Source organism: Anabrus simplex, chromosome X, assembly GCF_040414725.1.
Source record: "Anabrus simplex isolate iqAnaSimp1 chromosome X, ASM4041472v1, whole genome shotgun sequence".
NCBI classification, from domain to species: domain Eukaryota; kingdom Metazoa; phylum Arthropoda; class Insecta; order Orthoptera; family Tettigoniidae; genus Anabrus; species Anabrus simplex.
In genome coordinates, this window is record NC_090279.1 from 116,622,321 (window position 1) to 116,635,565 (window position 13,245).

Genomic DNA, 13,245 nt, shown 5'->3' on the forward strand with positions numbered 1-13,245 from the left:
ATTCCGTTTCTGTTTACAATAACCTAAAATCATCTTACGAGCACGGTGTAACTATTACTCAAATTGGCACATGCTTGCGGTTAATTTCTTAAAATCTAGCACTGGTATTCACTTATTGGCACATATAATTTATTTGTAGGCACTTCTGCACTCCTACTATCATATTTCAACAACTACGAATTACTTTGGAATGGTAACCTTGAAACTTATTACTTATCTCGTGTCGACTGGTCAGCTGCTGGTTCCCGCTCGCTTCCTATGACATCTCTGAGCAATCAGCCTTGGTCCTGGATTACGTCACAGCTGGGCATCTGTCTAGGCAGTCTGGCTTGAGCTAAAGTATCTCGAGCAGCCTTCCTCCATCAGTTTAAGCGTGCTTCATCATGATTCCAGTGTCCATGCAATAAGAAGGTAACATTAATCGGGCAGAACACATATCAACTTCTAAACTTTCTAAGACGTATGGATATCTATTGGCATTTCTTAATACTCTAAATTTATATATATTTCCAAATATGCTTGTTTTTCGTCAAATATATCGCCTAATGAATGTTAATTAGAGCTTCTGACTGTTATTTCTGCAGTTTTGATAGTATACGGCCACTTATTATTGTGCTATTGGCCATTTTCTCTTCAATCTTTCACTGGTCCGTAGCCTTTCTTTACTTTAGTATTTTGAAACGAAGTGTATAAGTTTTCCTTTCGTCTTGAATTATTTTCGCAGATATAAATAGCTAAATCCTTAGTCTGAACGTTTATTATGTCACGGCTTTCTCTCATGCATTAATTATATCCTTCTTCGCTCGCAGTGAAAAACTGCTATCTTTTTAATGCGGTTTTCTCTTTCAAAAGTAGTTAAGAATAGAATGAATTCAATAATTTTTTTGGGCCATAGTTGTTCTATCTAAGAAACTCTTTTCTTTCTCGCCGGTCTATATAAGTCTCCGCCTTCTAATTACGATCAACATGACACATGGACAGGACGAATAGAAATGAATAGTGTGACGACTCCCTCTGAATCACATGTTAACAGACACGGTGTACATGTTCTCCGCCACCTGTAGCGCTGCTGTCGATAAAAGGGCCAAGTACGCGCGCTTTTCGTCGGCTTACTGTGGAAGTGTGCAAACAGTTTGTGGTCTTTTTCAGTAGTTTTATACATTCTCCAGTTGTATAAGTGCAAAATAGCTGGCATTAACTTTTCATGAACTGAAAAGTGAAAAAGATTATGAATTTGAGAAGTAGGACGTATACTTTGACATATGCTTCAATTTACTACCGCATGTGAATATGCCTACAACTTGCAATGTCCCGGGTTGTAATTCGGGTTACAATAAACATTCGAATGATAAGCGTCATTTTTGTTTCACCCCCAAAAGATCCCACTTTGTTCTCAAAGTGGTCGAAGGCTATCCCACGTCATCATCTGCTTTTAAAGTGATAGTACCCTTAACATAATTTTTCAGTCAGGTTAGAGCCATGGCAAAAGCTGTTGTCAAAGAGAATGCCAAAATCACAAGTACAGCTCAGGAAAAAATTTACAGCACGCTTACCTTTGATCAGCCACAATTATCTTTTTTCTTTTTTTGCTAGTTGCTTTATGTCGCACCGACACAGATAGGTCTTATAGCAACGAAAGGACAGAAAAGGCCTTGGAGTTGGAAGGAAGCGGCCGTGGCCTTAATTAATGTACAGCCCCAGGATTTGCCTGGTGGGAAATAGGAAACCACGGAAAACCATCTTCAGGGCTGCCGACAGTGGAATTCGAACCTACTATCTCCCGGATTCAAGCTCACAGTCGCGTGCCCCTAACCGCATGGCCAACTAGCTCGGTCCACCATTATCAAGTTGGGAAGATGAACAAATAGCTCCTTTCACCAGTTCAAAAATTATTGTCATTCATCAGTTCTGTGGGTATATTGTTAAACATGCAAGCGAAGTGATAGGCTGTACAGCATGTATTGGTTCTATGCAAAACAATACAGAGGAGGACCTAACAAGTCTAGAATAATATTTTAACGCATCCAACTATCTTAATTATCCATCGAGTGAATTATTATTGATGTTTTCTCACGTAGAGGAAATTGTTGTGAGAAATATTAGTGTACAAGAAGCATATGGGGTGAAATATTTCAAGAATGCCTGGATAGTTTACCTTCAATTACTGTTTCTTATAGACTTGGGTGCTGTACTGAACATGCTCAGGACTTGGTACCAAAATTAATTTTTCATTACATACGATGCCGATTTTATTTCCGAACAAAAGAAGTACGGAAAGAAATGCAAGCTTTTACGACCGCAAAACATACCCGGAAAATGTTCAAGGTGTCCAGTTAACTGACTGATGGGCTGAAGTGCTGATAAGATTCATGAATGTGAGCATGTTAATATATAATTTAACTTAAGTAGTTATGTAGGAATTACATATGTATGACATACCGGTACGTAACATCATGTGGGTGCCTGCAGAGTTTTAATGTGTTTATATTACGCAGCATGTACACTAACAGTCGAACATGTGTTTTTTAAGGTTATAGCTGATAATTGCAACTGAGTTTGATTTTGTGGTGAATTAATGAAATAGCTCTATACACACATACCCGTTTGACATATTCGTTAGACACTGACGAACCAATTTCAGAACTAATGTCATTAAATCATTACTAAATGTAAAATATTTCCTATGAATTTGTCACATATTACCGGTACCTTCAAAACAAGGAACACTGTAATCTTAATTTGCACGAAACACAGATCGCACATAAACACAGTCAACGGTCAGTAAAGAGAATGCACATTCCTGAAACATAACAATAATAAACACACGGCTTTAAATAATTTATTTAAACGATAAATTCCGAATTAAGTCACATCAGATCTCATTTAAAATCACATATTCAGGGACAGCTGATCCCTGTTTACCTACACCAGCGCCGCGTAGTGTAGGAACATATCAAACAGCAGAAGTCGTCACACTATGTACTTCTATTCGTCCTGCACATGGATACACTTCATAGATATTTACGCCGCCTGAAGCTGCTCCGCGCCATTTTTATCCACTACATCTCCATGTTAATGACCATCTCAACTGTAACGTAACGGTACACTACGGACGTGCCATTCCTCGGTCAACTTATATCCGATCAAGGTATTAAACCACTGCCAGAGCGAGTAAGAGCAATAGCAGATTATCCACTACTCACGACAATTAAGGACTTACGTCGTTTCCGAGGACTTACTAATTTTTATCGCAGAGCTCTACCAGGTTCTGCCAGTAAGCAAGCCGCTCTTTTCGATTTAATTCACAGTGTCAAGAAGAATGACAAAAGGAACATCCAGTGGACCGAGGATAACAGAAAAGCTTTCGAAGCCTTAATAACCATTCTGACCGACGCAACACTATTGGCCCATCTATCCTCAAATTTACCACTAGTTTTGGAGGTTGAGGCCTCGGACTTTGCCATTGGAGCATCTCTTCGCCAAATTAGGAAAGACACTCTACAGCCCTTGGGATTTTTCTCGAAGAAATTAATAGACACCCAGAAGAATTGTTCCCCTTACGACAGAGAACTTCTGGCTTTCAGTTCATGTTGGAGGGACGTGATTTTCCAATTTATAATGACCACAAACGACTGACCTTTATGTTTCAACAGCGTTCGGGAAAACCCTCACCTCGTCAAGTTCGTCATATCAGCTTTGTTGGACAATTCACAACAAATATACGATATACTCATGGCAGAGATAACATTGCAGCAGACGTTTTCTCAAGTATTTCTTCCATTGGTATCAGTCAAACTTTATGGAAGAAATCGCAAAATCTCAACAATCCAGGCAAACATCCTCACTGGTATTCCAGGCAGTTTCATTACAAAACGGTATGGACCTCGTATGTGATGCATCCCAAGAAAACCTCTACCATTCTGGAAAGCAATCTTAGACTCCATCCACAATTTGTCTCATCCTAGTGTAAAAAGTTCGATCAATCTCGTAAGGAAACGTTTCATTTGGCCATCACTTAAGAAAGACATTAAAGATACAGCGTCAACTTGTATTCCATGTCAGAAAAGCAACGTTTCTGGGCATGGGCACAGTGCAATTGGAACATATCCACCAGCAACATCAAGATTTAACCACAGTAATATTGACCTACTTGGAACTTTGCTACCGTCTCAAGGATACCGTTATCTACCCACTATCATCAACCGCTTTTCGCTCTGGCCAGAAGCAGTTCCCCTTATTGACATCACAGCTGAAGCAGTTGCATTCTCATTGTTATCCACCTGGATAGCTCGCTTCGGAGTGCCTGAGATCATCACTACAGACCGTGGAAGGCAATTTGGAAGCAAACTTTTCAAATGTCTGACGACTACAGTGGGTATAGTCCGCATCAATACCACAGCATACCATCCAGCGTCAAGTGGCAACATTGAACACTGACACTGCCAGTTAAAGACTGCCCTGACAGCTCAACTTACGGACGACTGGGTTCTGAAGCTCCTACTAGTACTTACGGGTCTTCGCTCACATATCATTTCCGAGAATGAAAGCACTGCTGCTGAAATGACTTATGGTACAGGAATCAGGCTACCCGCAGATTTCCTTTAAAAGCAAGAAATAAGCACAAGGTGACATTCTTCACATTTCGAGGGAGAAATGTAAAGAATCTCACTTTGTATTCTGACATGGCAAAAGCTCAAAAGATTACCGTAATATCATGTCTACAAACAAATCGTGAAAGCATCAGCCTAAATAAGAACGATTTCTGTTGTATTAAATCTTGCTGTGAAGCTCCATGCCGTGACAGCTGACCGAGTGTGTTTGATGTGTCCCTTGCCAAGAATGGACATAGCGGCGCTAGTGTACACTTCTCAAATTGAAGCGGAGTCAGTTGTATATGGTTTGTACTTAGTTACTGCGAAAAATAAAGAAACGTGCGAGAGTGTGAGTGGGCACCCTGAATCACTCACGAAGGTGTGTAGCAGTTGTCGAATTAAATGGAACAGTTTCAGCCATTTTGTGGCTTATATTATTCGTTCAGAGTAAGGACATCGCACTCCATCCCTCAAAAGTATGGTATAAACCATAATTCCACCTGCTCTCCTCCAGTAAAATGAAGTGGCGTATGGCTTTTAGTGCCAGGAGTGTCCGAGGACATGTTCGGCTCGCCAGGTGCAGGTATTTTGATTTGACACCCGTGAGCGACTTGCGCGTTGTGATGAGGATGAAATGATGATGAAGACGACACATACAGCTAGCCCCCGTTCCAGCGAAATTAACCAATGATGGTTAAAATTCTCGATCCTGCCAGGAATCGAACCCCGGACCCCTGTGACCAAAGGCCAACACGCTAACCATTTAGTCAGGGAGCCGGACTCTCCTCCAGTTTCAAGCAGTTTATTCACTTACAAGGATCCCAGGTGTACATTTCCCTGTGACTTGGTTCACATATTATTTAACTACACGACCCTCTTAAGAGAGAGTATGATAGTAAAAGACGGAAAAAAAGTATTTTTCTGAAATACTGTTAAAATTTCGGAAGAAATGTTTAGAATTATTTTCTAGGAAATATAATTTTAAATACAGTCGCTGAGTCCATTATAGGATGAATAGATTAAGCATTTTTAGTGGTCCCAGGCGTACATTTTATTTCCCTGCAGGGCCCCCTGTAATCTTCCTTGGTTAACTCTTGCACTTTTTCGGCCCTGATGTTATTAGGTTTGCGAATCCTAGGGAGTCTTTCATTTTCTCCCTCTTCGTGGCCCTTACCTTTCTACGGCCGATACCTTCATTTTTTGAAGTGTTCCATTTTTCTCTCTGATTAGTGTTACGTAGAGGAGTTGTACTTCCTCACCTGTTGAGGTACGCCGTAATAGTAAGTAGCCTGTATGTTAACAAAAATGTCTAGTTGTATGCTATTTGAGCATGGTTTGGCAAGTAGTTATTACCGTACCTGAAAGAAACCAAGGAGCATGAGACAAAACACAGCGAAACTATTCGATACGAAAAAAATGTATACGGTATAACCTTTCCTTCTCGGAAATCGAATTTAAGATACACTTGTGCGTTCCTTTGTTAAATAGAACTAACCCTTCAGGCAGCATTTGAGATTTGTATTTGCTGCCAATTTTTCTCTAAATCACAGTTCTCACGGCAACCCTTTGATAGCCTATGTTATTCAGAATGCTTCTTTGTCCTGTTTCTCTATGGGTCGGCTATGAGGTGAAATAAATCTGTCGTGGCGGGTTTTTATGAGCCGATGCCCTTCCTGAAGTCAAACTCATGAGAGGAGTTAATGATATGAAATGAATGATGTGATATATTATAGTAGGAAGGGAGAGGGTGAAACCTTGTGCCGGCACATTGCCTACTGTTGTCAAATAGCACCAAGGAGTCTGCTCTAGGCTTTATGTCCCCATCCGACGGACGGATCACAATCAACATATGTCCTCACTCCATCTGAGCACTGCGGAGAAGTTTGGAATTTAATGCAGACGTTTAGTACGCAATGTAGTGTTTAGAAATTGTATACGATCACCTTCCCTACCTTGCCGGCCAACATTCTGATGGTGAAATTTTTTCGATGAACGGGAATCGAACCGGCTAACCACGGTGTCAGATCGTTTACACTTCAACACCTTAACGATCTCGGCAAGGAGGCGGGCTCCTATGTCATCCAGAATCTCTTTAAAATGAAAACGAAAGAATTTTCAGAATAGGTCGAATTGTTTCTGAAATTGCTTGTCACATATTCACACTCTCCCTTTATATATTAGGCAATTCATGAATATTACGTGATAAATGTAAAATATGGTTTCTAATTTTAAGGCTGATATAGCTACTCTGGCAGAATCAAAATCACGCTCTGGGACAAGCAGATCTCTGACTCTCTCATTCACTGCTAACACAACCAGTGTTCAATCTTCCGCTTGTTTCCATCTGTACTTTTAACCCTTCTTCGAAACTTGATTCAAACACATTCCTAAAACGTCTGAAAGGATCAATGCAGGAACTGAATAAAACTGACTTGATGAAATAGTTGTGTGACCCTGAGCTTCTGCTAGCTTATGAAATAAATCCATTGTTTTCTTAGTACAGGAAATTTGCCATCACCTACTGAAAGTGTGAATGAGGTGGCAAACATTCAAACTACCATAAGAAGATTGAATTACTTGAATGTATTCTGTGTGATGGATAACTTAAGTATAGTATTTCAAGTGTGCTAGACTGCGTGTCGTCTCAAAGACACTTACCCTGTGTGAGATCAAGGTATACATTTCATTTCAAGTGGCTTCCACTGCCTCTTCTCTCAAAATCACTTACCTTGTTGCCTCTTGGGTAATAGACATTTCTCCTCAAGAGGACACATACGTGGATGTTGTTCTACAATGCTGACAAGCAACCAACTATCCACACTGACTTTAGCTGGTAGAGAATACTTTCATACTTCAGGGCAGCTTCAGCCACTTTATTTAGATGATACAATTCACTCCAGACAACAGTTAGTGTATGGTTCTGTATTCCCAATATGTTAGAAAGCGATGTGCGGTCTGCAATCCTCAAGAACGAAGGAGGTATGAGCCGCTAATTTCATCAAATGAAGATGGAGGCTTGGATGACACAATGCACATTTTATTAATTTTTTTATTTTTATTTATTTATCATAATGTATTTACATATGTACAAAAGTTGGCACAGACAAACATGCACTTCCAGTTCGTGGCACAATGCAGCACCATTCCTCACCGCTGTAGCAATGATCCTCCAAAGAAAGCAGAAAGTAACCCAGCCTAGTTCTGAGGAGTAGATACCGTACTGCAGCTTGAGGGAGACATGCTACATTACTATCGTCGTGTGGAACTTTGTGTGTTCCGAGTAACTGCCTTGTTTGGTGAGCGCTGCTCTAGGAAGTGTACCAGGTCGCGAGTACCCCACTGTTTAGCGAGGTCTAGTTGAGTGTAACCTTCAGTAGTCTTAACATTGAGACTAGCGAGGTGTTTCACTACCTCATGGTGACCCTCCCTCATAGCCAGGTGTAGAGGAGTGTAACCATCAGTAGTCTTAACATTGAGACTAGCGTGATCTAGAGTGGTGAGGTGCTTCACTACCTCAAGTTGACCCCGCCGTGCAGCCACGTGTAGTGGAGTTTCACCAGTGTTGGTCTTAACATTGAGACGACTGTGCTTTAGAATGGTGAGGTGCTTCACTACCTCAAGGTGACCCCACCGTGCAGCCAGATGTAGTGGAGTGACACCATTACTAGTCTTAACATTGAGATTAGTGGGGTCTAGAGTGGTGAGGTGTTCAGCTACATCATGGTGACCCCACCGTGCAGCCAGATGAAGTGGAGTTTCATCATCACTAGTATTAACAGTGAGACAAGTGTGGTCTAGAGTGGTGAGATGCTTCACTACCTCAAGGTGACCCCACCGTACAGCCAGATGTAGTGGAGTGTCACCGTTATTACTCTTAACATTGAGAGCAGCATGGTCTAGCGTGGTGAGGTGCTTAACTACCTTAGCGTGACCCCACCGTGCAGCCAGATGTAGTGGAGTGTCACCGTTATTACTCTTAACATTGAGACCAGTATGGTCTAGAGTGGTGAGGTGCTTCACTACATCAGTGTGACCGTATTGTGCAGCCAGGTGTAGTGGAGTGCCACCATCACTTGTCCTAACACCGAGACTGGTGTGGTCTAGAGTGGTGAGGTGCTTCACTACATCGAGGTGGCCGTGCAATGCAGCCGTGTGTAGTGGAGTGCAACCATTATTAGTCTTAACATTGAGACCAGTGTGGTCTAGGGAGGTAAGGTGCTTCACTACCTCAAGGTGACCCTCCCATGCAGCCAGGTGGAGGGGAGTGTCACCACCAATAGACTTATCATTGAGACCTGTGTGGTCTACAGTGGTGAGGTGCTTCACTGCCTCAATGCGACCACACAGTGCAGCGAGATGTATTGGAGTGTAACCATAACTAGACTTAACATTGAGTCTAGTGTGGTCTAGAGTGGTGAGGTGTTTCACTACCTCAAGGTGACCCTTCTCTATAGCCAGGTGTAGTGGAGTGTAACCGTCACTAGTCTCAATATTGAGACTAGTGTGGTCTAGAGCGGTGAGGTGCTTAACTATCTCAAGGTGACCTGCCCTTATAGCTAGATGTAGTGGAGTATAACCATCATTAGTCTTAACTTTGAGAGAAGTATGGTCTAAAGTTGTGAGATGCTTCACGACCTTAGAGTGGCCGTTATGTGCAGCCCAGTGGAGTGGAGTATAATCGTCATTAGTTTTAACATTACAACTAGAATGATCTAGAGTGGTGAGGTACCTCACTATATCAAGGTGACCGCATTGAGCAGCTGGTAAAAGAGCACTGCCCAACACCTCCCCACTCATACCTCCCTCCTCGACCAGGTACCTCACAACGTTCATGTGACCTTCTTTTGCTGACACAAGCAGTGCAGGCAGTCTTTGAATAAGTCTGCCGATGTTCACATCGATATAGTACATTCCCAAAGAGAATATGCTCTCTCCACCCGGACTGTTCTCCTTTTCTATCAGAGCCTTCACGACATGCAGCTGTCCCCTCTCTGCAGCATGGTACAGTGCTGAGCGCTTCCAGTCCACACAGGGATTTCTTGCAAGGAGGAAATTCACTACACTGATATATCCCTCTTGAGCTGCCCAATTTAGTGTTTGCTGCAGGATGTCATGGCATGGATCATACTGGGAGAGCAGTTCCTGCCAGTGTGGTCCTTCCTCCATGGCCCGCCACTCAGACTCCCTGTGGCGAGAAAGTTCCTCTCTCCTCTTACATGCCAACTCTCGTTGTTCAACAACCTTCTCTCTGTCTTTACACGCTCTCTTCACCTCCTCCTCTCTGTTCTTACATGCTCTCTCTACCTCCTTTACTTTCTTCTCAAATGCCTCCTCCCGTTTTTCTATCACGGTCTCTCTCTCTAACAGTACTTCTTCCCACATTCTCAGTTTGTTTTCCCTCACTTTGAGACTTTTCTCCAATTCTTCCAGCACTCTGGTGTCTTCTTTCAGCTTTATCTCCCTCAACTCCACATGTCCCGCCAGTGATTCATAGACCGCCGCACACAGTTCGCACCGAGTCTGGAACAAACAATAACACCAATTTTATGATACTGGCCACTTTCAGAATAACCGGAAGGGAAATGGATTCATTTGTAGAGTGCCACGGACACAGCAACCATTTTATAATTGTTCTAGTAACTTTCTAGGCCAGCTGATTAGTACCAAATACAGTAGAGACAATACGCGACACTTCCGGATTTAGCCTTGTTAAAATGGGAGACAAGTCGCAAGTGGCGCTCCTAGTGGCTTGACTTGGGAATTCGCGCTAAATTCAAATATCAGTGCAAATGTATATACGGAAATGGATAAATACATTACGTCTAGGAAGAAAGTGTTACTAAGATATTAACTTCAAAGTTGCTAAAGCAATTGTGGATAAATGAATGAAGAATTATTTAACAGGTTATTATTTAAAGACTGAAATTGGACATACGAGTATAATCAAGATGTGAAATGGATTGCTGTGAAAGGGCTTGATCTTTCATTTATGGATTACTTTTTTAGCTTTAGAATTCCTGCCTGAACGTTCACGACTAGATTTTCCTTTTTTCTCATTTAAAAGCATTGTATCATCATATTAAAACACTTGTCAACAAAAATATCGGCACATTCCTTACACAAATGATCCAATGCATTTACATTTAAGAGCTGGACAATTTCCCTTTTGTCCGGCTCCTTGGCTGAATGGTTAGCTTACTGGCCTTTGGCCACAGGGGTCCCGGATTCGATTCCCGGCGGGGTCGAGAATTTTAACCATCATTGGTTAATTTCGCTGGCACGGGGACTAGGTCTATATGTCGTCTTCATCATTCATTTCATCCTCATCACGACGCGCAGGTCGCCTACGGGAGTCAAATAGAAAGACCTGCACCTGGCGAGCCGAACTTGTCTTCGGACACTCCCGGCACTAAAAGCCATACGCCATTTCATTTCCTTTTCATTTTTCTTTTAACTTGAAGCCGACTGACAGAAAGAAAATCTATAAATTTGGCCTCAAAAACATTCAAACTTTCCCTATAAGCAATACTTGCCATAATGAGATTACATTAGTGTAAAGCAAATTTGCATCATCATATTGTTTCAACAAAATATGTACATTTCTTAAATCACCCATATTCTCTTCAGTGCTTGACAACGCATTACGGCATTCCAAATGGGGTAACTTGGAACACAACCAGCCACACTCATATGCATATGTATTTTCCTGAATTAAATCAAACCCAGAGATCACACCTACAGCAACACATCGGTATTGAAGGTTAAATGCTGCACTATACAATAAAATATGCGTATTATATTTTAAGCCAGTTTAAATATGGGTCGAGCAGGTCAGAAGATTATGAAGGCTATAAACATCTCTTTGCCACTGGAAGAATATATATGCAAACACAATATTACTTACATTTTCTTGTCACGAGGCAAACGGAAGAAAGACCGCACATTCTTCTCTACTTCATAGTTACTGCAGCCAAACACAGCACATACCTTTCCCCTCATGTTGAGAGGAGATATCAAGGAATGACACACGCCACTATTTAATTATGTCAGCTCACTGAAAACGCATAAATAACACCAAAAAACTTCACATACACAAATACACGTGCTCTTATGACAGAATCAGTAGTTCTCAGGTCAATCTGCTAGAGAGAGCTCTAATAGCTGTCCCTCGATATCTCGCTGAGTGTCGCGTATTGTCTCTACTGTATTTGGTAGTACCATAGCCAGGTTGTGCAAAATGAAGGAAATAAATAAAGAAGGATTGTATGCTCAGTTGATGAATGAAAAAGCTGAAGAAGTTATTTGTAGTATAGATGTTTGACCTGTCATTTTGAACTCTCCGATACCACAGTTTAGCCTACAATTCAGGAAGTGGTACCTTCATTAGTAACAGAAGACTCAATATATGCTGCCATTTACCAAGGAGAAGTTTGTAATTTGATATGTCACAGGAAACTGATGCCTCCTGAGCAATAAGGTCTGACGGTAAACATCATATTTCCATTTTGTTCTGTGTAAATCACACTAATGGCAATAGATTTTCAGAGCCACAGTTTGCAAAAAATCCTTCATGATGCCTTATCTTCAACTGTATGTTTGGAGATCACAAGCTGACACACAGGATAATATAAATGGAACAAAACCGACTTCACCTTGAATAATAAGAGATTTCACATCAGGGACTAGGCTACAAAAGAGATAGTGTGGAAGTGAGAATCCAAAGAATGTAATCTGGCAACAGTTATCTCCAGAAAGCCACTCAACCTGCACTATGTAGGCCACTAGCTTGGTCAAGTTCTTTCAGCATGAACTTCTACATTCTCCTGTCACCACACTCAACTCATTCTTCCACTGCTGCCGATAGTGAGGCTCGAATTCAATCTAGATAAACTAATGGCAAAATCAAAATCAGTGAAGGTACCAGGGGAATAATAATGGGTAACTAGAATGCAAAGTTTGGCTGAGGAAAATACAAATATCTAGTCTGTCCTACTGAATTAGGTAAGAGGAATGCCTGAGGTGACCACGTGATAAGTGTTTTGAACTAGTAGTAACAAATACATTCTTCGTAATGCATTTTCTTCAACTGTATGTGTGGAGATAAAAAACTGACACACAGGATAATACGGTATTTTAACAGAACAAAACATACTCTACCTTGGTTAATAAAAGATTTCACATCAGTTTCCTCTCCATTAAAACACACGACTTAACTGAAAAAGTGGGCCACACTGTAGTCCAACCCCATGTACCACGGTGAATTAAACCCAGTAGAGATGGTATGGAGCCAGATCATATGCTACGTTGTCAGCCTTAAGACCACTTTCAAACTTCGTGACGTTTGTAAACTTCTTGACACAGTATTTTGTGAGGTGACAGCTGGTCACTCGAATTCCTATGTCCAGGATGTGGTTGTGCAAAGAGAAAACAATGTGGGACCCAGAAAGGACAATTAGATACTATAGTTGAAAAATGGTTATTAATTTAGGAAACTATTCTAGTGGTACAATTGACAGCAAATCATTCAATCTGCAGGGAATCCAGCCCCTTGCAAGTTTGGAGTAATGAAATACCGGTACCTGTCACTTAAGTAGGCCTACCGGTACTTGCTAATTTTCATGGCAGATATATTTTATAGCAATGATAATAGGAG

At 41.4% G+C, this 13,245-nt stretch overlaps 1 protein-coding gene across 4 annotated transcripts in view; it reads right to left on the minus strand.

Moving 5' to 3' along the window:
- Positions 1-7,587: 7,587 nt before the first annotated feature.
- Positions 7,588-13,245, minus strand: part of LOC137503204 (ankyrin-1-like) — a 176,147-nt gene continuing 170,489 nt past the window's right edge. For 3 of the 4 annotated variants that reach the window (XM_068230719.1, XM_068230720.1, XM_068230717.1), the window contains one exon: positions 7,588-10,112. In XM_068230719.1, the coding sequence (XP_068086820.1) occupies positions 7,842-10,112 (2,271 nt within the window). In that variant the 3' untranslated portion in view covers positions 7,588-7,841. The remainder of the gene's footprint in view (positions 10,113-13,245) is intronic. The other variant, XM_068230718.1, reaches the window with a different exon arrangement.